The following is a 25451-nucleotide window of genomic DNA, read 5'->3' on the forward strand; positions in this document are numbered from 1 at the left end:
ACAAGCTCGCTGAACTGACTGGCACAAAAACACCGCATCCAAAGTCCTGCGTTCGGACGCTGTCAGTGCCTTTGCTCTGCAATGCGGACGCTCGGTCGTTTGAGACGGCTGAAGACGACGCTGGTGCCAGAGTTCCATAGCTGCTGTAAATTACAAGCGCCAAATGCGGCTGGAAAGCCGTTACCTAGAATCTATGTGACCCGGCGGATTCCACCGGATGGGATGAACATCCTGAGGCAGTCAGGGCTGTGAGTATTCCTTTTACAGCCAAAACCTCCCCTGGGAAAAGAAAGCCAGAGCAGAGCCCACCATTGTCAAACATTGCAGTCTGTGGAGTAACAGTAACGTAAAACTGGAGTAACTGAAAGGAACCCTTTGCCCCAGTATGTCAATGTCTCTGAAGTCAGTCCAGTTGGGTTGAATGTGGACTGTAGCACTGAGCGAATCATTAACTTCCAAGGAAGGAGAAGGTGCTAGATTTCCAACAGGCCCATGGTGCATTTCTCGAATGCTTGAGGTTCGTTTGACTCCCCCAACTAGCTTGGAAGCAGACTCTGAGGCTGAAATGCTGGCCCCACTGAAGGCAATGGAAGCTTTGCCATTGACTTCAGTGCAACCAGAATTTCACCCCAGGTGAGGTGAGAAGTTGTTCGGCATCCATGAATTCATTACGCAGAGTCATTTCGTGGGCTTGGACATCTCACTGCGAGGCTGCTGTTTGGGTCTGATACAGATGGAATCACAAAAGTCATAGCAATGTGGCTATGGGGAACTCAGTTTGCCTTGGCAATGATTCGCCTGCATTGTAAAGCTACTGTTCTAAGTGCCATTTTGCCATTGACATCCAGGGAAATTTTACCATAGTCTTTAGCAGTAGCCTTTAACCAGGATGCCTGCTGGAATTCACAGGCATCCCAAAATGTGTGACTACTGTGGTTTTTATTAGATGTGCTGGGGAAAACAGTACAAAAATGTAAGATTTCAGTAAAATTCCTTACATTTAAGCCAATGAAAGGCTAAGGCATTTATAAAGCTCTCTTCTGCAACAATGTCCCTTTACAATGTAAAAATCAGACAGTGTTCCAAATGATTGCAAATATCATTTTAATATTCTAACCAAATATACATTTCAAGCCTAGAACCAACAGTAGCCTGACTTTACATGACAAATCTCTCTGAAAAAATTAGATATTGTTGGATTTTCTAAAACAAAATATTGAGCTTTGAGAAACCAAGTTAAATGAGGGCAGAAAAAATAGCGAGTCTTAATTAAAGAGCGTTTGATCCAAGTGGGAATTAGATGCTGAATGGATGAATAGGTTGAGTGGCTAATAGGTGAAAGTTAAATCATAAAACAGTCAAAGAGTTAGTTCAGAACTCTGTACAGTTACTCAACCTTCAGTGGGGTCAAAACCCAGAAGGCCATGAATGGTGACTGGACTGGGCCCGCCTGTCCCGGGGCCAGGTCAGCATGGGGACAAAGAAGTCAAAAAACCAGCCCTGAGGCTAGAAATTCCATCTCTGCGTGGCACCAGAAAGCACTGTCTATGCAAAACGTGAGTGGAATATGGAAATCCAAGCTGGTTCGAATTTTTGAGTTACAAAATCGGGCGGGGGGGTGAGAAGTGGGAAATCAATTTTTTTTTTTTTCTGAGCTGGTCGATGTGTCTGAAAATTTGAAGTTTTAAAGAGTTTTTTAAATTCAATTTTTTAAAACTTGAAAAAAGTCCCCATGGTCTGTCGGAACTAGGCACAGTGAGCAAAAGGAGCTATTTAATGAGTATGAACAAGTGCATCCGTAGCTGACACGTGGTGAGATACTTCTGACAACAGACGTGTTCACCTCTGTGGGTACAATCTACATGCAGTTTGAATGGCCAGGAGAAAGAGAGACTTCACCACACAATTCAGCAGGGAACAGGGTAGCAGCGAAGGGAGGTATTTTCAAGACTGCCTAAGTGAGTTAGGAGCACTGTTTGTAGTTCTAGCCAAACCCAGGAATGTCACCCCAGACCCATGAGTATCAGTGGAGTCACTAACACCTGCACATTAAACTTCAGAGGCTGCTACTTCGCTTGCAATTAGAGCATCAGTGGCTGTGGGAGGGGGAGTATTTCTGGGTCTCTTGCTGACTACTGGGGAGTTCAAACCATTGCCTGACCCATCCCAAGGCCATGACTGGATAGCAGCAATCAGTGGCCCCACTCAGTGCTCTGAAGAAAGCAGACGAGGTGCCTCAGAAGAGAGTCAGGATGAAATCAGGTCACTCCACACACACCAGAGGAGAGCTAAGGTCAGTGGGAAGGAGTCCTGGGGAGAGAGCATGTGAAAACTTGAACATAAGTAAATGTGCAAATTTGGCCTGTTGTCACCCCCTCTGAACTGCAGGGTCATGGTTGTGCGCCCCACACACGTGGGACCCTGTAGACTTGTCCAGCCCTGGTTGACACTAGACAGCTATCTGTGCAGCAGTTCCAGATTGTAAGTGATATTGACATTGGAACGAGCAATATCTGTGATATGGGAGTAAACTTCGAGAGTCCCTGGCCCCGCTGATCACTGCCATCACATACGGTGTCCTGCGTCTCATCCTGCCCCAGAGGAGTTGTAGGGTTTAGCATCATTATTCAGTAATGTTTGAGGAAATGAAGCAATTTCGTATCATTCCTGAAAGCCAGAACCTCGCTGTGCTGGCAAGACAGGCATAATAAGGGCAGGCACGGTGCCATTTCAAACCCACAGGCTCTGCCAATGTCCTGCAGTCCAGACCTGGCTGTAGTGCTGCCAAGCAGGTGCCAGCCTGCCTGATGGTTTGTCCTATGGAGGAGAGAGATGTCAGCCATTTCTGACCCATGTCAAGCTGAGGAAGGGACTCCTGGGAAAGCTCCTGTCCACTGCTGGGAGAGTTAGTCAAAGATTTTCCAGTGAAACCATTTTCTCATAGGAAAATAGGGTTTTGTCAAAATGTATTTTTCTGCCGAAAAAATGTTGTTAGACGTAAGTGTTTCATAATGAAATATTTTGGGGAACGAAACCCAATTGTTCATTTCAAAATTAAGGCGTGCCCCCACACACACACACTTTCCAACACTGTTTTCCAGCTGCCAAAAGTTGGAAAGAACCCCTGCTTTTTCATGCCATTTTACTGTTATAGTTAAAAAACAATAAGAGTGACAAGGGGGTTTTCTCCCCACTTCCTCCCTTTTTTCCCTTGGCAATGGGAGGAAGGGGGAAAACTGCTGGGAAAAACACCCAGACCGGTTTTTAAAAACGAATTTTGGAGGGCTTTATAAACCAAACCATTTTGAAGTCAAATAAGTTTTCATTCGGTTTTAAAGTTTCCCATAGGAAATCAGTTAAACCAAATGGATATGGATTTTCCCCCCTGCAAATCCCCTCCAATCCAAATCGCATTGAAGCCACTAGAGAGGCTCCCAGTGACTTTAATGAGTGCTAGCCTGTATATGGAAACAGGAATTGCCCTGTAATACGGTGACCTACCCTTCCAAGGACCAGGAGGCCTGAGGCAGGCCAGCCAGTCCTGTTCAATCAGCCCAGCCCATGCCAGATTAGCTGCCTCCCAGCCTAAAGGGGCTGGATTAATTGGGGTCAGGTAACAGCCTGAGACATGGGGGGCCTCAGGAAAGGGCTGAGAAAAGACAGTTGGGTAGAGGAATTGCTGGGGGTGGATTGTGGAGGGCCGGGAAGGACTCCAGAGAACGTGCCTGAGAATAAGTGCTCTGCCCCCTGAGTAAGAGACACTTAAATGGAGCCCTCAGGGCGGGCTTGGAGAACCCCAGTGGAGAAAGAACTCTTCAGTTGGTTGCATAGTTGTGACTCTGGTAGGGGACTGAAATCTGAGAGCCACATGAACCCTGGGAGAGGCTGAAATCTGGCTGAGGAAAACTGAGGCAGGCAGAGCCATGGGTGGCCAGCAGGGACTGCTGCAAGGCAGGCGTGCCCTGCTAGGACGTATGATTTACCACAGACGGGGACCAGGGGGAAAGGAAAGTTTGGTACAATTCCTTGGCAGAGATTCCTCCTAATCCTTCCCTTGGAGGAGGCAGGCTTCACCCCAGGCCTTCTCCTAACAGAGCAGAGAGCAGCTCGGCCCTCCCCACAGTGCCACAGAGCTGGGGTGGTTTGCTAGAGGTGCAGGCCTCGGCAGAAGCGCTGGCCTCCTTGGTGCCAGGCTAATACTGAGTGGGGCAGGGTCACGAGTCCGCGTGGCGTTGTACAACTTGTCCCTCCCATACACTGCTTTGGTTGCTAAGGAGGCCATAGTGATCTAACTAGAGAGGCAGCAGGTGGCCATCAAGGTCAAACTAAAGTTTTTGCCCAAGTCACCACTGTGTGACCCAGTGGTGCTGGAACGCTTTTTGCAGTGGGGGTGCTGCCTCTCCCTGTGCCGCCGCCTCTCCCCAGAACTGGGGCCAGGACCAGGCTCCGGGGGAAGCGGGGGGAGGGGGGGAGTGGAACGCGGACAGGGGTAAGGGGCTGAGGCTGGGACCACAGCTGGGGGTGGGAGCAGAGCCCCGGGGGCGGGTCCTGCAGATGGGATCCCGGCGTGGGGCCAGGAGCAGAGCTCCAGGTGCGGGGCTGACGGCCGGAACCCCATGCAAAACCTGGGGGTACTGCAGCACGCCCCACACCCCTAGTTCACATACCTATGGTGTGACCCTGGTTTTAAGCTGGCGCAGCTGCTGGTTTTGGTGGAATTACACTGGTCTAAGAATGATGGAGCAAAGTAAAGAACTGGGCTGTATGTCTTCAATGGTGTTTTGAATTCACACCGCCCCTCCCAAACAGACGGTACCACAGCCCCCTCCTATGTAAAGAAAGAGGTGTTTCCTCACACCTTTAGTGCAATCACCCATTTTGACAAATAGAGAGTTAATCGGTTCACTGCCGCTGTTTAATATGCAGTCTGGAACCAAGAGTAAGGAAAGACTCAAACCATGAGTATCCACCATGAGATCCCACCACTAGAATGTAAAGAACATGGTATTTGAGGGTAGGGACCATCTTGTTCCTCTGTGTTTGTACAGCACCTGTACGATGGAGTCGTGGGGCCTTGGCACCCCTGCAATAGAAGCACGCTAAGTGATTTCTTCAGTTGCACCCATCCCGTTAGTCTGACGATGAAATTTCTCCTGTCAAAGCTTTAAAACTCAAAATAAGCAGACAGTCATTATCTCTTTTAATAAAGGAAAATTAAAATGCTGCTCCTTAGAACACAATTGCCCAAAGATTTTGGTTGCAGCTAACTAATTACAAAATCCCATGCCTAAAAAAGGATTAAATAAACTGGGCTGGTTAAAATCCCTAATGGAGAAAATATGGTGTTTTCTCCCCTACAGGAAACCTTCCAATTCTTAGACTGTTACTGCAAGATTATTTTTATAACAGCCTAAATACATGTGTTTGCACTTCAGTGAGCACAGACTTTCATCTGGTTAATAGACTCCGAATGTCACAAAACCTGAAACAATGATGCCAATTTTTGATCCACATGTAAAATCTCTGGCAGTGCAACCTGCAAAAGGAAACGAATCACTGCTGTGAGTGGGGTATGATGCTCTAGATGCCTGAGCAATGCGAAACTGAGACTGATGACAGGCACCAAACCCTCAACACAAAATTAAATTCAAAACCTGGCCTCTGGCTTGGCCGGTGACCTAGCCAGGAGGGGAATATGCTTCTGTCTAGGATAACTGGGTTCTGCATTCTTGCTCTTACTGCTGGTGGGATCTTAGAGCATTGCAGGGATTAAGGGCCAAACTCATCCCTGGAGTAAGTGCACTGGCTCCTGTGGAGTCACACTAGGAAGGAATGTGGCCTCTCAGATGGAGAGTGGGGTTAGGTCTCGTATAGCAGTTAAACACAATATAATAATGACGGGTGATTCACAGAATCATGGAATCTCAGGGTTGGAAGAGACCTCAGGAGGTCATCTAGTCCAACCCCCTGCTCAAAGCAGGACCCAGTGTAATTCTGGAGTAACTCCAGCAAAGCTAATGGATTTACATGCATAAAGTGACCACACATCTCCGTTTTACTGAGCCCATCCTGTTTGTCCATATGAAGTGTCCCGGTGAAACTGACATCACCCACCACAGCATTGTCTTTTTACACCTTTCCCACTTGTGTTACTGAATGAAATCCCTCTTTCAACACGTAGGGACACACTTTGCTTCCAGTTACGCTGGAATGCTGGACCGAACCCAAGGAAGTTAGTAGAGTTACGCTGTATTTACACCCAAATAACTGAGACGACAATTGTCCCAGGAGGACAATAGAACTGGTTACAGTACAGTGACAGGAAACCATTCGCTAGAGACCATTCAAGATTTGACACCAAACACTGCAGTGGTAACGGTAGCTCTTCTGAAATTGCCTCATGTACAAATTAGGTATCTGATAAACCCAGACTTTTAATTTTAGTGGTTCTCTTCATTTTCTGATCCTGTTTGGAGAAATAGATATCGCTTGCCCCGAAAAAATAATTCACAAGCAGGACACACTGAACAGATACTTAGCCCTCCTGGGACACGTTCTCCTTTCTAACGGGCTCCATTGTAACTTGGCACAGAGCTCGCTGGTCCAAGAGCAGGCCAGAGAACATGCTGTGCCTCCAAGAGCCATTGCTTCCTGCCCTGCTATCCCCTGGATCTGTGATGTTCTAGAGTAAAACATCACCACAGGTTTCCCTCACCCAGCCCACGGGCCCAGCCAGCTGCTCTGATTGTCCAACAAGGTGAGTACCCAGGTCTCCTCTCAGTCTCCCTCTTGCTCACAGGGGTAGTTGGGAGACTAGCCAGACATTGTCTAGCGTTGCAATCTGAGCAGGAGGGCAAGGGGGCTTTGCTACCTGGTAAGGGCTGTAGCAAACTAGCCCTGTGTGCTTTACAAGCCGCAGCCACGACCCAGATACGTTTCCCCGTCTCTCCTCTTGCAGCTGCAACATTGAGCAGTGGGATTCAGATGAGCCGGTGCCACGCTCAGAACTCCTGGAGAAGGTTGCTGGGATTCGAGGCTTGTATTGCCTCCTGACAGAGAAGATAGATGCCGAAGTGCTGGACGCGGCAGGTAGGGCATCGGATACTTTGAAATTGTCTGCATGGCAGGAGCAGTGGCAAATGAGATGCCCCCAAACGATTGTGCGTTCATGTCCACTCATGCTAGCGTGCTCCCATTTTACATTATTGATGGTCAGGTGTAGAAGCTCAGCAGCTGAAATGGGTTTTGAAGGGGCCCTTCTACTTCCCAGTGTGTTCATCTGCCATCTACACTGGAATCAGTCCACGAGGCCGGTTTCTTTCTGAGTGGCCATTTCCCTGATTTGAATTAGGGTTCTGCATGCACCCTGCTATTTGGCTGGGGGGTAGCCGGGGGTCTGTTTGGGTAGCTGAGGAATGATTTTTAAAATCACTTAAAGAATGAGGATCCTGTTGTATTCCAATGCTATGAGCTAAAGCAGTAAATACATTAGCAAGTAGCAGTAGTAGGCTTTTATCCTCAGTTGCAAGAATCGGATGCAACTCACCCTCTGAGGAGCGCTGCACAGGTATAACACAGTTGGAATGTGAGACAGCTGTCTGCAGAACATGGTGTGGCGAGGGGACAGGGAGGGTACGACGGAGCTAAGATAAGCACCCATGCCCTAGCCAGTGGTCGCTGTTGTGGTTGTTTGCAGGAGGAGTCATTGAAGGTTACTAGCACTATAGAATAATAGAACTATAAGGCTGGAAAGGACCTCAAGAAGTCATCAAGTCCAGCCCCTTGCGCTGAGGCTGGACTAAGTAAATCTAGACCAGTCCTGATGGGTGTTTGTTCCACCTGTTCTTAAAAACCTCCAGTGATGGGGATGCCACAGTGTCCCTTGGAGGACTACTCTTGAGCTGAACTATCCTTAGAGTTAGAAAGTTTTTCCTGGTATCTAACCTAAATCTCCCTCACTGCAGATTAAGCCCTTTGATTCTTGTCCTACCTTCAGTGGACATGGAGAACAATTGATCCCCGTCCTCTTTGCAACCGATCTTATCATAGCTGAAGACTGTTTTCAGATCCCCCCCTCAGTCTTCTCAAGACTCAAGCTATTGAATGTGTGCAGTAGTAGATCTGGCCTAGCTCTTACCGAGCACGGAGGTGAGGCTGCCAACGTTGTTACACACCCAAGCTCTGGTTGGAGGTGAACGTCAGTCCATTTGTTCTCTCCTCCAACCACAGGGCCCAGCCTGCAGGTGGTCAGCACGATGTCAGTGGGCTATGATCACGTGTCTCTGGAGGAGCTGAAGAAGAGGTACAATGTGCTATTGTGGTTTAGTCACAAGCTGTACAAATGGAATAGTCACCACAGTCCTGTCTCCACAAGGAGGGAAATGGGGGTCATTTAAAGGTCTGACTGCCCTTGGGCTAGCTCCAGGAGCTCCTTGTTACATTGGAATCTCAGTCACTCCCTACTTTGTTAGGAGCCTGGTGCCGTCCATCAAGATTATAAACGCTGCCAAAGCAGACATCACGGAAACCACCTCGTTTAGCACTAACGTCTATCACCATCCCCACACTTCCTGGCCGTGTCAGCAAGACAGCCAAAGAGGTCCTGGGTTTCGAGACTGATGGCTCAGCGAGGTCAGCGATAGGAAGTTAGCAAGGAGAGCAGCCATGCAATCCCTGGTCTTTGTAGAATGAACGACCTCAGTCCCAGATCTGGCCCCTCCCTCGTTTGTTTGTCTCCCATACTTAGGGGACCTCTGTGTCTTTGTGACCCCTCCCATCTCCTGAAGGGGAAGTCACTGCGAGTCCCCCAGGAGCTCCAGCCCCTTCTTGAAGGTTAAATAGACTGGCACCTTGCAGGAGCAACAAATGTGTTTTACAAGAGAAAGTACCATTCAGTGTGTGATTATCTAATGCACAAAAATGAATAACAAGCCACATAAATATTATTAGCATAAACAGAACCGCACAGCATCTGCTCTGCACCACACTCATCCTCCTTCTTCACAGTCAGCCACCCCACCCGCACTGTCCCTGCTTGCAAACGCTAGCCTCACCTTTTCCCCTGCCATGTTGCCAATCCCCAATCTCCTCAAGTGGCCCTTCTTAGGGTTTTTTTTAATGCAGTTGCAACGTTCCCTGGAAAAACCCAATTCCTGAAACAGAGTCAATAGGAGTCAATAGATGCCTCACCCCAGTGTTGAGTTATATTTAAACCCTGAAATCTCCTCAGGTGGAATGACTAGATAGGCCTCCATTTTCAGAAGCAGCTAATGATTTTGGGTATCTGTCTTGACACGTTGGGGGGGGGGATCAGTTTTCAGAAAGCATCGAGCGCTTGCTCTCTGGTAATCAGCCCCCTGGAAATGTCTCAAGTGTGGCCTGAAAAAAAAACAACCCAGTAGCAAAATTTGGCTCAGCTATAATGCTCAAAGTTCACCAAAATATTTTTGTAGAGGCTCAGTGACTTTCAGCGAGTTTCCCGTCCATCACGAACCTTCAACCAGATGTGCTGGGTTTTCATACTGAACTTTCGCACAGCTCTAATCATAGCTTCAATCCAAGACCTTTCTGTAAATCTAGAGAAACATTTATTTCTGAGGACATGTGGCATAACCTTCATATCCTAATGGTCTAGAAACACTTCAGGTGCGACCGTTCCTACATTGAGAAGACTCCAGTAATGTAACGGTGTATTTGTTATTTGTGTCCTTTGATGCAGAGGAATCAGATTAGGATACACACCAGACGTATTGACTGAAGCAGTTGCTGAACTCACAGTTGCTCTTCTTCTCGCAACCTCCCGGCGATTGTTAGAAGCTGTGGATGAAGCTAAGAAGTAATTTTTTTTTGTCTTTATTCAAACTCCCTAGTGAAAACTGTTTATGTCGAGTCTGTCGGCAGGAAGTGAAAGACCAATGTTTTGGTGAATAAACAACCAAAAGATGGGGAGTTGGACAAGTATTTTAGGAGCATATTCTCCTCTCTGTGATTAGTATTTTTATAGATGATACTTCACATGTCCTGAGATGTGAAAATATAGTCTATGGGTATGACTGCGCGGCAGTCAGATGTGTGACTTCAGCACGTGTACACATACCCAAGCTAGCTTTGATTCAGCTAGTTTGAATAACAACAGCAGCAGCAGGGGATTCACACAATGTATATGGAGAACAAGAATGTTCAGCGTTAATGATGTATGCAGTATTGTTGTAGCTGTGTCAGTCCCAGGATTTTAGTGAGACAAGGTGGGGGCGGTAATATCTTTGATTGGACCAGCTTCTGTTGGTCAGAGAGACAAGCTTTCAAGCTTACACAGAGCTGAAGAATGGGACGGGATAGCTCAGTGGTTTGAGCATTGGCCTGCTAAACCCAGGGATGTGAGCTCAATCCTTGAGGGTGCCATTTAGGGAACTGGGGTAAAAATCTGTCTGGGGATAGGTCCTGCCTTGAGCAGGGTGTTGGACTAGATGATCTCCTGAGGTCCCTTCCAACCCTGATATTCTATGATACCTCCCCCACCTTGTCTCTCAACAATGGCTAATCTAAGGTTTGTGGGGGAAATAAACCATTATTGCTTCAAAGCAAAAATCAACCACTAATTAATAAGGGTTAGGATGAAACTTTCCCTGGAGGTAGGTTATCCCATAGCTGCCTGCTATAGGTGTTCTTGCAACTTCCTCCTGGCCAGTGTTGGAGACAAGACTATACTGGGCTAGTTCAAGCCTTGGTCTGACCCAGTCTGGCAATTCCTGTTAAATGATCATCAACCAGAGCTAAATAGAAACAGTCTCCACATTCCAAAGTGCAGGGGAAGGGTGGATGCTGTACTGTGTATACCTGAAATAGTTTCCAATGATCTTTTAAAGCGGTGGCTGGGGAACCTGGAAGCCTCTGTGGATGTGTGGCTATGGTCTGACAGATAGCACTGTGGGGATTCTAGGACTTGGAAGAATAGGTAAGTTGCAAAATCCGTGGAGAGTTTTCATACAGAGCTGGCCAAAATGGTCTGTATTTTGATTTCTTTTGCTAAAAAATCAAATGGATGAAAAGAGACCAAAAAAATCAAACAGAGTTAGAGTCGAAATCTGAGTATTTTTGAAAAGTGTCAACAATTTAAAAAATCATGAGGTTGCTTTTTTTTACATTTCTGTTTTTGTATCAATGAATATAAAAAAGTAGATCTGGCCAACATTTTAGAATTTGCCTTTTTTTTAAAAATGGACACATTTTGCAAAATTCTCCTCTTCCAATGTTTTGGCCGTCTGAAGAGCTGGGCAACATTTTTCAACGTTTGAGAATGAAGGAAACACAGTGAAAAAACTTTTCATGAATATTTTTTCTTTTTGGATCAGTTCTAATAAAAACACCATTAAGTGCTTCCACTTTGTTGCTTATACATTTCTAATGCTCCAGTGGTGGATCGATCTAGATGTCAAGGATTGATTTTGTATAGGTCTGATAGTCTACTACCTCGCACCGTAAGACCTCATTTATACATGTGCAATGTCACTACCGCTGGTATAAACGAATGAAGAATTCTTATATGGCATTCTACACTTGGTACATTTGTCAGTAGAGCCGGGCAAAATTTGCTTGGCAAATAATAAATTTGCCACAGAAAATGCATTTTTTGCGAGGCATTGAAACTACTTGAGAATTCTGGTCAAATTTGGCAAATAGTTTTAACCAAAAATTGATTTTTTTTCCCCTGAAAAAGTTGAAATGGTTCATTTTGGCCATTTTGAAACAAAACGGTTTGACTTTTTGTTTGAAGCAATGTTTCATTTAGAAATGTAGCTAATTACATACAAACAAAAAGGAAGATTCAAAGCACCTGAAAATGACCCAAAATGAAATGGAAAACTGGTAAAAAATTGTTTCAGGTCAAATAAAATGTTTTGGTGACCCCAAAACTAATTTTTTTCAGGGTTCCCCCCCCCAATGAGAAATACTGAAAAAATTCAGTTGTGGTTTGAAACCAACCAATTTTTTTCAGATCCCCCGCCCCCGACCAAAACATCAATTATTCACTGAGCTCTGCTTCTAAGTGACAACATAAAGTGTTGGGCAGTGGCTATTTCATCCCTCGATCTGCTAAAATCCTTTCAAAAACCACTAAATTCCACTTACGCCCCACTAAATCCACAGGGGTGACTTTTGCCCTCACGGCACGGTGTAGAGCAGGTTAGGATTACGATAAAAGTATTTGCTGTATTTGCACATTGACATCAATTGGATTAGCAGGTGATCAGCACCTCTGAAATTGGGCCACTTTTTAGGTGCCTAAATATGGAGTTATGTCCCTAGATTTAAAAATGTCGCCTCATTGCCTCAGTTTCCCCATCTGGACTGTGGAGAGCAGACCTAATCCTGTTTGTTTAGGCACCCCATCAGGTTGTCATGAGAATGAGTTGGTGCTTGTAAAGTGCTTGGAGGAAGAAAGGCGATTGTTATTAGGTTTCTTTACCGTCACCACAAGAAAGCAGGACAATGGATGCACTTCCTGGGGCATGGTTACTTGCCAGACTATTTACTAACGGCACTAACCAAATCCAATTGGTTACTAAACAAGACACAGGAGGTGTTCTTTGCAAACAGAAGCGACCTAGACCAGGTGCACTTGGGCTGGAAGTTATTGTAGGGGCTCAGCATCTCCCACAGAAAGCCCTTGGCTGAAACAGTTGGGCGAGAAGAGGTCCCAGACTGGCATGTGGATGTGTTCTTCATGGCATCATCCCATCTCGACACTGAACAGATTATTCCCCTGTGTTCAGTAAATCTGGCCCAGTCGTTCTACAGTGACCTCTCCACTCAGCAAGTCCCTCTTCCCTTGGGAGTGGGCTGAGGGGTGGTGTCTGGAAGGGACTGCTGCCATGTCCTGAGATCCATGCAGATTTGGGAGACCCCACACAGGTGTAGGGAGGTGGACACCTGCTTATCCCACAGGGCAGTAAAGCCCCTTTCCACAACGTGAAGATGTAAAGGAAACTCACCTTAGGGATTCCTGCCCCCTGCACACTGGTTCTCCTGCAGAGGGGGAGAATTTGCACAGCAGATGAGCAGCGATAAGGTGGAACTCATGGCTGTAATTCCCACTTTATAGGAGCAGCAGTCATGGCCCGGTTAAAGCCATTTGGAGTCAAGAGATTCCTCTATGCCGACACTGGCCCGAGACCTGACATGGCCACCAAGATCCCGGCCGAGTTTGGTAAGATGGAACAGAGCGTTTTTCAGACAGTGGAGAAGTCCAGCTGGAATCCCACCTCACTAATGCAAAACCTGAACTGACGGAAAGCTTGTTTTCCTAACTACCCGACTAGGGAGCTTCCCGCCTTGCATGTGTATGGGCTGTGAAGTGGAAGCTTTAGTTTAGATTAAAAATAGAGGCAGACTGGGGTTCCCCCAGCCATCCTTTCAGAACACCCCCATTTAAAAGTCCTGAGTCAGGCCTCCCCCGCAGAAAATATGAGATTGGCATAGAAATGATGAGATTTTAAAAATCATAAGTAACAGATTCCTTTTATTTGCGTTGTGGTTTCTGAGCCTGTAAGGGTCTCATCTTGTCATGTTTTTCCGCAATCGTGAGACCCAGAAATATGCTTTTTATAACAGTTTTCAATGAAAGCTGAGATTCTCATGGAAACACATGACTCCAGGAGCTGGGGCTTTAAGAAAAACGCTCCATTTTGTGAGACTCAAGATCAAACCATGAGAGCTGGTGACATCCCTTAAGTCCAGAGAAGCAGTTTGGTTTTTAAAGCTTTTCCCTCCTATTTATTTAGCCACAAGCCTTTTTGTATCATTTCCAAGGGGTAGCCCATCACGTCAGCATATTGCAAATGACGTGGTTGATTCAAAGCCCAGGGAAGTCACTGAGCACAGATGTAATGAAGTGCGACCAATCACCCCCATGCCGTATTATCCAGACAATACACACAGAAAGAGTTTGCAGTCACAGCAGTTGGGGGCAGACTCTAAAACGGTAAAATGGCTCTTTCTGCAAATGTACTTTTAACGCGTTTCGCTGGTGTAACTTGCTCTGTGCCTCGAGGTATGTCTCCCAGACTAGCCAGCATGCCCATTCTCAGCTGGGCATTTTGAACTGTGACGATCAGCCGCATCCACCGGGGCAGGAGTGGGGGAGACTGCAGGCCGAAGGGGTGGGGAGGAGCCGCTACGTGCTCTGGCCCAGGGACCCACAAATCACCTCTGGGTGCGTTCATTGCAGATGGGAAGGGCTTGTCAGAAAGCTGCAGGCCTGTCAATAACTACCTTAAACTGGACTAACCAGTTTCACTTGGAGGAAATTGTTTACATGAATTTACAGTAAACGTAAAATATTTTGGGCCCCCAAGAATATTCAGACAAGGGCCATAGGACTGGAAGGGGCCTCCTGGGACATCAAGTCCAGTCCCTCCTACAGCAACCCCGTATAACATCCTGTTAACAAACTTATCAAGCTCCATCTTAAAACTAGTTCGGTTGTCTGCCCCCACTGCTCCTGTTGGAAGCCTGTTCCATTGCCTCGCTCCTCTGGTCAGAAACCTCTTTCTAGGTCAGTCTGTTATCTGTGGACTCTGGTCAATGCAGCGCAAAGATAAATCCGAGGGTTTTTCCAATGGTATGTGCCTTTTTTTTTAATCTCTCCAGCCTTTCTGCTTTATTCTGAATAGTGCCACTGGAGGAATTGGCTCGGCATTCGGACTTCATCGTTGTGTGCTGTGCCTTAACTCCTGAAACACAGGGCATCTGTGGCAGCAGCCTTTTCTCCCTAATGAAGGATACTGCCATCTTTATCAACACCAGCAGGTGAGGTAGGACAGGAGGGAAAGAAAGATCTTCGAGCCGAGGTTCAGCAAGATAAACACACAGATGTCACACTGGAGAACATAAACTTCTGACACAAATCCTTCCATGATCACAGAGGGAGACAAGATTTATATTCCCAACTCTGACGGCCTCCCAGCTCAATAGAATAAAATCAACTTTCAAGCAATTATTAAAAATAAAAGGCTTACGTTGGTGTAATCCGACAACACGCTGATCGAGGGAGATGTATCATGACACAGGCAAATCCCATCCAGAGGATTCGGTCTCATTAGATAAGCTGATCCCACACATAATACAGTATGAATCATGCCGGAGGACAGAACCGTAAACCCCTGGCCTCAGAGTTTATTATAAAGCAGCCTTTAAGATCAGACTGCTGGGCACTCCAGCTTTATCCAACCCCGTTGTTCACGCTTTCACCAGATAACTAAGGCTCTTGGCTGCAAGAACAGCTACACAGAGAAGATGTCCAGAAGTTGATAGCTACTTTGTTTTTCTTTTCCCAACAGGGGCGGTGTAGTGAACCAGGAAGACCTGTACCAGGCATTGGTCAATGGTCAGATTGCAGCGGCTGGCCTGGATGTCACGGAGCCTGAGCCTCTGCCTACAGATCATCCTCTTTTAAAACTTAAAAACTGCGGTGAGTCTGTGTTGAAACCTGCTGAAGAGCAGTGGCTGAAAATGGTGATTTGAGAATTTCAAACTATGACCTGATTTCTAGAGCAGGCAGCCTCTCCTTGTGCTGGTTTTGTAGTTGTTTCAATGGAACAGTATTCCTTTGGAAAAGGCAGCTGCATTGATATGAAAATCACTTGCCAAGCAGGTGCTTGGGGCGGCCACTTTGGAGAGAGGCGGCACGTCCACCTATTTGGCGGCAATTCGGTGGACGGTCCCTCACTCCCACTTGGAGCGAAGGACCTCCCGCCGAATTGCTGCTGCAGATCGCGATCATGGCTTGGGGCGGCAAAAACCCTGGAGCCGGCCCTGATGAAAATGTTTGGGGAGAGCGTGTGAATTTTGACAACATTTTTGACAGGAGGAAGTTGACAGTAATCATTCAGACCTTTTACATTTCATTTCAATATTGTCAAAATGTTTCATTTCAACAAGGTAGACATGTTTCATTTTGACTTTATCGTTTCGATCCATTTCAGTGAAACTTTTATATTATATTCAAATCACAATTGTGATATTATATTAGATTTGTAGCTCATAATTACTACTATCTATACTAATTAATATTTTGTGTTATATTACAGTATAATGCTTTGACACTATCAAAACAAAATGTTTGGATGTTTCCGAATTAACTTTTTTTTTTGTTAATTTCTGTTCTGTGGCAGAATTTCTACATTTTGACCAATTCAGAATGAAACCAAATGTCAAATGTCAGAATTTCCCACAAAATAGAAATTCCAGTTTCCAGCCAGCTCAGGGGTTCATTTCTGCGTGTTTGTTTTTCCAATGTTCTTTACAATCCTGTGGATTCTGCATATCAATTAATCTCCTTTAAGAGATGTGCATCCTGGAATAAAAAATAATAGGTCAGACCCTCAGCTGGTGTCAATCAGTATAACTCCATTGTAGTCAGTGGTGCTGCACCACGGTGCATGGAGAAAGACACAACTTTAACTCTGCATTAAAACAGTCTTGATTTCCATGATCACATTATTTCTTAAATAGTACAACATCATACAAAATGTTTGTTATATACACCCTTGTATACCTTATCATTTTCCCCATTCTTTTTCTATGACCACTAATTTCATTGTCATAAAGGGCCAGTAAATCAGTACTGATTTAGGGTTAGACCCTCAGATAATTACATCACATGAGGATTTGATCCTTTGACTTTATGTGGTACCTTCCCTCTAATTTAGTAATTTGGTCAATACTAGTGTACTGTATTTTCTTTTCAATCAACAGAAGTGAAAGTCCTTTAGGGGCAAATTAGGGAAGGAGGCAGTTAACTACAAATTTGGTGGCTTAGATGTGCCCGTACATTTTCACCCTTACTCTAAGACAGATACTGGATGTGTAAGTATGGCTTGCAGTGTATTTCCATGGGCCTCACTTGTCTGGCATACACAGAGTAATACATAACACTCCAAAATGTGTATCTAAAGCTCTAGGCCGGGGGTAGGCAATCTATGGCACGTGTGCCGAAGGCAAGCACGCGAGCTGATTTTCAGTGGCACTCACACTGCCCGGGTCCTGGCCACCGGTCCAGGGGACTCTGCATTTTAATTTAATTTTAAATGAAGCTTCTTAAACATTTTAAAATCCTTATTTACTTTACATACAATAGTTTAGTTATATATTATAGACTTATAGAAAGAGACCTTCTAAAAAACGTTAAAATGTATTACTGGCACACGAAACCTTAAATGAGAGTGAATAAATGAAGACTCAGCACACCACTGCTGAAAGGTTGCCGACCCCTGCTCTAGGCTATTACATTTATTTGACAACTCGCATCTCCTATATTCATTAACGATGTGCTGTAATGCATCCACACAAGGAGGCTGAATTAACTAGCTGTGATACAGATCCCTCATCCCCACAGTATCCTCATCCTTGCGTCCGATGAAGTGGGCATTCACCCACAAAAGCTTATGCTCCAATACTTCTATTAGTCTTAAAGGTGCCACAGGACCCTCTGTTGCTTTTTACAGTATCCTCAGTGTATTTATTGTCAGAACATCCCTCAGAGGTAGGGAAGTGCCATTGTCAAGATAGATTAAGTGACCAGAAATCTGTGGTAGAGCAAGGAATTGAACTTGGGTCTCCAGAAGTGCAAGCTAGGGCCCTAGCCGCTGGACTAGATTTCCTCTCCAATTAAGGTTGCATGGACCACCTTGACTGTTGGAGGACTCATTGGGGCAACCCTCCTGTTCCAGTGACATATTTTTCTCTGGAACTTCTCGTGGGTTTTTAAAAGAAAAAAGATGAGGAAAAAGAGAAAAAAGAACATTCAAAAGCAAGTGCTTCACTCTGCAGAACTTTGCTGGAGTGCAAAGAATTCATAACGACGTGTAAATTCCATATTGTGGAACAATTTAGCAAGATACCATCAGAAAAACAGCGCCCATGCCTTTAAAAGGCCCACGCCAGAGCTCTGATCCCACCAACCTCAGGAGCTGTACAACAAGCCCACCAAAACAGTGTTATACAAAGAGTGTCAGAGCGCTCCCTAACCCTCATGGCAACTTACAAGAGGCTAGTTCTCGCCCTATGCTGCATCACCTTCAGGGGCGGCTCTAGGCACCAGCGCAGTAAGTGCATGCCTGGGGCGGCAAGGTGCGGGGGGTGGCATGCCGGTCACTGTGAGGGCAGGAGTCAGGCCGCCTTTGGCGGCATGCCTGCAGGAGGTCCGCCGGTCCCACAGCTTCGGCAGCAATTCGGCGGTGGGTACAATGAAGGCGCGGGACCAGCAGATCACCCGCAGAAATGCCGCCGAATCCGCGGCACCAGCGGACCTCCCGCAGGCGTGCTGCCGAAGGCTGCCTGACTCCCGCCTTCACGGCAACCGTCCGGAACGCCTGACTGCCATGCTCGGGGCGGCAAAAAACAGAGAGCCGCCCCTGATCATCTTTGCGCTATGTTCCAGTGGGAGAGTTGCTGAAAGGGGTGGCAAGGATATTTTTATAGTGGGGAACGTGTATTTGCTTTACTCCCCTCCTTAAATGTCTGAACTGTGTTTGCTCAAACTACCAAAACAAAATATGCCCATGCAAGAAGAGACCAAACCTAATGTATCGTAGCCCCAAAGCCAGAAGCTTCAGTAAGTTCTGAGTGAGATACGTGCAGGGCCGGTGCAACCATTTAGGCAAACTAGGCGGCCGCCTAGGGCGCCTAGTGGTTGGGGGCACCTAAAAGCCGATCCACGTGGTGCTCGGGCACCAGCAATATTCAGAGCCAGGGCCCAGCTCCAGCAATATTTGGGGCCGTGTGTCCCCACCTGCAGCCCCCCACACCTTCCCCGAGTGTCCCCTGGCCCCGACTTGCTGCCCCCGCCTTTCACGCCCCTGGAGTCTCTGTCAGGGAGCAGAGCCTGTCTGTCTTTGTCTCCTCCATGCTGCTTCCCTGCAACAACTGCTGCCGCAGGGTCCTACTGCCCCCCGACCACTGCCAGGGCAGCCTGACTCTGAGCCTGCCCTTCCCCTCAGACCCTTTCATTTTCCAATGGGACCCTCCAGCAGCACAGGGGACCCGCCTGCCCGCAGTCACTGCTCCTGCCCCAGGCTGGGCAAGGAGGCAGCCCCATCCCTCACCCCCAGTGAGGCTACAGTCAGGGGCAACAGCAGGGGAGGAGGCACACGCAGCGCCCCACCATGGGGAAGGCGAGGGAGATTCCTGGACCTGAGAGGGACCCTAGGAGCACATGCAGTGACAGTGGTGGGGGTGATTTTGCTGCTAGGGGGGGTGGAAAAGAGGGGCTCGTACCCCAGAGCTTGCTGCTGCTGGCAGGGAAAGAGCTGGGGGGAGTCCTCCTCTCTGGCCCCTGTCCCAGAGCAGCCTGCCTGTACCCCAAACTCATCCCCAGCCCTGCCCCACCCGAGCCCACACCCCCAGCCAGCGCTTTCACCCCCCCACTGCACTCTCAACCCTCTGCCCAAGCCCCTCCAGCACCCCAAACACCTTATCCCCAGACCCAGCCAGAGCCCTCTCCCCCCACACTCCTACTCTCGCCCTGAGCCCCTCCCACACCCCAAATCCCCCATTCCCAGCCCCAGGCAGAGCCCTCACCCCTGCACCCCATCCCTCTGCACCCCTCCCATCCCAAAACTCCCTCCCAGAGCCGGGGTTAGCTGCCGCATGCGGGGGGGCTCCCTGGGTGCTATTATCAACAGTAGAATACCAAGGGAGGAAAAATCATTTTTGTAGTGGTAATGAGGCCAATGTATGAAGAGAGATGAATAAGACTGGGATTTTTCAGCTTGGAAAAGAGACGGCTAAGGGGAGATATGATTGAGGTCTATAAAATCATGACTGGTGTAGAGAAAGTACATAAGGAAGTGTTGTTTACTACTTCTCATAACACAAGAACTAGGGGGTCACCAAATGAAATTAATAGGCAGCAGTTTAAAACAAACAAAAGGAAGTTCTTCTTCACACAACGCACAGTCAACCTGTGGAACTCCTCGCCAGGGGATGTTGTGAAGGCCAAGACCATAACAGGGTTCAAAAAAGAACTAGATAAGTTCATGGAGGATAGATCCATCAATGGCTATTAGCTAGGATGGGCAGGAATGGTGTCCCTAGCCTCTGTTTGCCAGAAGCTGGGAATGAGCGACAGGGGATGGATCACTTGATGATTCCCTGTTCTGTTCATTCCCTCTGGGGCACCTGGCATTGGCCACTGTCAGAAGACAGGATACTGGGCTGGATGGACCCTTGGTCTGACCCAGTAAGGCCATTCTTATGTTCTTAACCATCTGGTCGCTTTGCCTGTTCTGGTCTTGTGAGCCACCAGGGGAGTGACATTTATAAGAATCCGGCAGGCTTTGACTAAAACATCATCTTAACTTTAAAAATCCTTTTAAAACCCTGCAGGATTCGTGTAAATTTCAATCCCCTGCCAGCTCACACGGACAGAGCAGGCAGGCAGAGCGGCGGGTCGATGTGACTTGCATGCAGACAGAACACAGCTAGTAGGTCTAGTCTTAAGCCAGCCATTCCTGGCAGTGTCCTTTCAATTCTCCGGGCTTGCAGCCCTCCCTTGAAAATTCGGCTAAATTACAAGGGGTGAAGAGGCCTCTGTGAAGAGCCCAATTCCCCACCTCTGTTATACAATCTGTACTTCCCCCCTCCTGTCCTTAAACGTCCTCCTGGAATCATTTTAGCGAGGCAGCATCCCTGCCAGTTGTATTCCCATGCAAAGTGCAGCCGTGCAGGTGAGGGCCCTGACAAGATCCTGGTGTCTTCAATGGGCTGTGGCTTCGGAGCTGAGTGCGGTCTCCCATGGCCAGGGCGAACGCTGTCAGGGGACATCTGCACAGGGAGTGATGAACGCTGATGAGAGGGTGAAATTCACAGGGGCTCAGGCCCTTTGATTGCGATTGCAGGTCCCGCGCCAAGAAATGATCTCTCTGAACTTTGTTCCCTTTCCGTTTGCAGTTATTCTCCCCCATATCGCCAGCGCTACGGTGGCTACCCGGAACGCCATGGCCGCCTTAGCTGCCAACAATTTACTGGCAGGCCTTCAGGGAAAAGCCATAGGCAAGGAGGTGCCACTCTGAGGGGGACGCAAAGCACACACTCTCCTTGTGCTCATCCTCCTGCAAATCGCCCCTGGCCTGGATGAATGCAGCCTGCCGTTGCTGGGAGCTGTTTGATTGGCGGAGGTCCCCTGGCAAACTGTTGGAGGGTGAAAGTACCATTGTTTTCTTCACTGAGAGAAAGAATAGGCCAGTTCTACTGGTGTCCAGCTCTTGGGAGCCAGCAGCCCATCTCCCTCTCCTCCCATTACCAACGGGCTGCAGCTCAGCGTATGTATTACATATTGTGCCGTGTCTCCCCACAGCGTTCGGTGCTGCTGGAGGGTCTACGGACACTCCCCCTCCCCCACCCCGACATTAGCAGCTGGTTATAGTGAGTGTGTTCTGCTCGTTGCTGGACGTGAATGTCACCAAGAGATAAGCAATCGCTTTTGAATGTGACCTTTTTTCTTAAAGCTAACTTGGCATTTGCTAAGGGGGAGAGGGTTCATTAAAATTGTCTGTAGTCTTATTGTGCATTAGGCAATCAGCAGGGAAGATCTCCAGTAAATTTGCATTTTTAGAATGGGCACATTCCCAGAAATAAAATGTATAACATTGTTATCAACCTTGGTACTTTTTTTTTTTTTTTAGTTTAATTTTCTTTGTGAATTCAGATTATGTTCTCCTTGTTACGCTGGAACCTCTGAAAGCTACTGTCCATTAACGACGTGAAAAGACCTTTCCATTTCTATTGTGTTAAACAATATGGTTGCCAAACTGCAAAAGTTTTGATGTTCCTAATTAACCAAAATGAAATCTTTATCCCCACCTCTTGTATTCTCTTCCTCATATCTTAGTGTCTTATTTCAGTGCAGCATGTTACATCTGCTGCATTAAGAGTAAGATTCTCAAGGGTTTTATTTTTCATACTACGTGCTTCATTTGTCCCCAGTCACCATGTGCATTTTCTCAGTTGTTCCATATTTATTTTACGGACAGTAGATGTGATTCATCATACTCTGACTGGAAATTATTACTAGGTCTTTTTTCCCCCAGTCACAGCGTGTAAAAAGGACTAAAATGATGGTGTTGTCTGAGGAAGAGAAACACATACGGACGGGGGAGAGGGAAGAGCAAATGAATCCTTGACTTTAAAGAGTGGTGTAACTTACATGCGTGATCTAAGTGTACTGGAAAATAAGTGTAAGGAGTAAAGTGGTGAAAATGTGTGGGCCAGTCTGGCATTCAATGTGCGTGCAAAATGAATGTCTCGTGCACACCCAGGCTATGCCTCCACTGGAGTTTTAAGGTGAGGGTGGACTGGACAAGTTGTAGTTCTAGAATCCTAGAGGAGAACCTAGAGCCCATCTCAACCAGCTAAATCAAGGCAAATCAATTTTTCAACCCGCTCTATTCCTAAGCCATGTGCTTGGAAACAGAGCATGATGGCCAACTCCTGCTTCCCCTTCCTTGTGCAAGTAATCACTCTGTCTTCACTGGGGCTACTCACTTGAGTAAGGGAACAGGATGTGTTCCACTGTTGACCAGTCCACAAGTAGGATAAACCCTTCCATGGGCTGTTGTCTCAATAATTTACCACTCATGTAGGGAGATTCAAATTCCTTACAAATTCCCTAACTCTTTTTGCCAAAACCCTAGGGTTCTCCTGGCGTATCTGTACTCACCTACACAGTGCTTCACCATCTACACTGCTGTTTATACCCATGCTAGCTGGGCATGCAGTGTGTGTCCTCTACACACCACCATAAATGGAGACCTACCTTAAGAGACATAGCTTGGAACATTCAAAGGAGTTAAGTGCCCAAACCCAACTGGCTGCACTTCCTTAGGTTCCTTTGGAAATCCCAAACTCTTGCCTGTTTTGCTAATCCATCTCCCTGGACGTCAATAGAACTGCTCACTCAGCGGGTAGAGATTGATCTATTGGGGATCGATATATCGCGTCTCATCTAGACGCGATATATCGATCCCCGAACACGCTCCCGTCGACTCCGGAACTCCACCAGGGCGAGCGGCGGTAGCGGAGTTGACGGGGGAGCCGTGGCCGTCGATCCCGCACCGTGAGGACGGGAAGTAAGTCGAAATAAGATACGTCGACTTCAGCTACGTTATTCCCATAGCTGAAGTTGAGTATCTTACATCGACTCCTCCCTCCCCCGGTGTAGACCAGCCCAAAGAAAGCGGCCATTGAAAAGCCTGACCCCAAAGAAGCTCCTGGAATATTTGGAGTGAGAAACACTATCTGTTCAAGGGACTTATCCGGCTCCCATCATTGTAGTCTCTGAGCACCTCACAATCTGTAATGATTTAACCTCACAGCACCCCCCGGGGGGCGGGGCAGTGCCATTATCCCCATTGAAGAAATAGAGAATTGAGATCCTAAGTGCCTGATCCAAGGCCTCCCCACAGCAGAGACTTGCTCCTAGGTCTCTCAGCTTCTAGGCCAGCAACCTAACCCCAGATCAGCCTGAACCAGCAAGACATTTCTAAAGAAGATGGATTTTTTTATCTTCGCGTCCCAGTTCGTGGCTCATTATTTAAAACATCCAGCCATGTCTGAGGTGACCTAATGCTAATATTGTGCGGATTTACAGTTGCTGACTTCCTGTTAACTTCAGCTGCGTATAAATCAGCACAGAATTTGGCTCATTACTCATTGGTGCATTCCCTCTTCGTAGGTTCTTTCTGGACAAAGGCAGGTTGATTTGGATTCGCCTGTGTTTTCGCCTGTGTTGCCTGCCGACAACATAATGTATTATTCACCTGCCTGGTTTGCGTCCATCACAGTCTGCGCGCCATCAGTACATTAAATGTTAATTCATGAAAGTTTAGACACAAGAGCTGGCGGGAGGATGACAATTCTCTTTTGCAGCAACTTTCGAGGTTTGAAAGTTGATCTCCACGTTGGAATGAAAACTTCTGAACATTTTTACTTATTGGAATGGTGTCAACGTGTCCATTTTCTGGTTGAAACCTCCATATGAAATTTTGTAGGGGTCCACAAATGAAAAAAGTTTGAAACCCACAGCTGTAAAGCATCAGTCTCACCCGCTGCCTCTGACAAAACCTTTATGGAAACAGCTACATTTTGTCAAAAATGTTCCAACCAGTTCTAGTAGACACATCACTGAGAGTGGCTGGGATGGGTGCAATGCAGACATCTAGTAGTTAAATCAGTGCATGTATGGAGTTACCTCTTTTTGACTCAAGCAGTTAGCTAGTTTTCAGGGTCTAGTTGGTTATTTCCATGAGGAGGAGAAACTGCTGATGGAGTCAGGTACTTCTTCGATGCAATCCTATTTACGTACAAAGTCTTGTTTCCCTGAACACAGCAAGAATCAAACAGCAGGACACAGTTACAAGCCTCTTCCGGTCAGCACTCAGCCCAAAAGCTCTCTCTTAGCTTTTTCTCTTGATCTTGCTACCAGGGCTTCTTTGGCTGTGTCTGGAGCTTCTTTGGTCCTTCTGTGTGTTTCTGTTGGTTGTTTCTCTCTCTCTCTCACATGCGCGCACACACACACAGCCCCCTCCCTCCCTCCCTCCTTCCACCAACCAATGCCCCAACCCCTGCATTCACTATGTCAGTCTCTAGGGGAAACCCCTTGGGCCACCTGGCTCAGCTTCCACTCAAGCCTTGCCATGTGCCTGTGCTTTAGGTGGTGGCTCCTATTGTTTCAGAAACCTGGGTCCATAAAGGAGCTTTGTTGTTTCTTACATTTACACTGAAAGAAGGGCAACGGTTACTTCCACCACTTCAGTGAGGTTTTACCCAACCTCCCAGCATAACTATAGCATCATCCATTAGGCTATGGATTTTTGGTAGCCTATTGTTCATTTGCGGTAGCCAGAACATTATCAGAGGCAGAGCAACATGCATCTTTCTACAGCACTTGGCCTAAAGCTACAAGTCCAGTGGATTCATTAAATGTTTATTAATGCTTAGTCTTGGTGCACCTTCTCAGACTACTTCCACTGTCTGGGCCCTGACGAGGACGGGTCATGGTGGGATGGGCAGGTGTCTGGTAGGAGCTTGTTGAGGCTAGAGAGAGGGAGGAACTAGCAGCAGAAAGACAGGTCAACACAGGAGAGAGACTGAACTGTGCTGGGGGATGGAGCAAAGGGAGCCAGAAAGTTTGCTGGGGACATAGCTCAGGGGTGGGATAAGGCTGGCTAAGCTTCAGAGACACATCGCATTCTGGGGATGCTTATATATGAGCAAATAAAAAAACACAGTAAGAGAACCAAAGAAGTGCCACTGGGGCTAAACAACCAAGTTAAAGAAGCAGTGAGAGACAAAAAGGCATCCTTTAAAAAGTGGAAGTTAAACCCTATTCAGGAAAATAGAAAGGAGCATAAATTCTGGCAAATGAAGTGTAAAAATATAATTAGGAAGGCCAC

The 25451-nt window shown here is 47.0% G+C and overlaps 1 protein-coding gene across 2 annotated transcripts; it reads left to right on the plus strand.

Annotated features, from left to right (window-relative positions):
• Nucleotides 1–23989, plus strand: LOC128839542 (glyoxylate reductase/hydroxypyruvate reductase-like). 2 transcript variants are annotated; one of them, XM_054032610.1, is made up of 9 exons: nt 1–248; nt 6959–7089; nt 8230–8302; nt 9719–9835; nt 10866–10954; nt 13103–13207; nt 14673–14808; nt 15339–15469; nt 23732–23989. In XM_054032610.1, exons 1-9 carry the CDS (start codon nt 82–84, stop codon nt 23755–23757), a joined length of 975 nt encoding a protein of 324 aa, XP_053888585.1. In that variant the 5' UTR covers nt 1–81; the 3' UTR covers nt 23758–23989. The 2 variants fall into 2 exon arrangements, with proteins under 2 accessions (XP_053888585.1, XP_053888584.1); XM_054032609.1 differs by lacking the exon at nt 23732–23989 and adding an exon at nt 20950–21657 and having other exon boundaries at nt 2–248.
• The last annotated feature ends 1462 nt before the right edge of the window (nt 23990–25451 follow it).

The sequence above is a fragment of the Malaclemys terrapin genome, chromosome 6 (genome assembly GCF_027887155.1).
Source record: "Malaclemys terrapin pileata isolate rMalTer1 chromosome 6, rMalTer1.hap1, whole genome shotgun sequence".
Classification (NCBI taxonomy): Eukaryota; Metazoa; Chordata; order Testudines; family Emydidae; genus Malaclemys; species Malaclemys terrapin.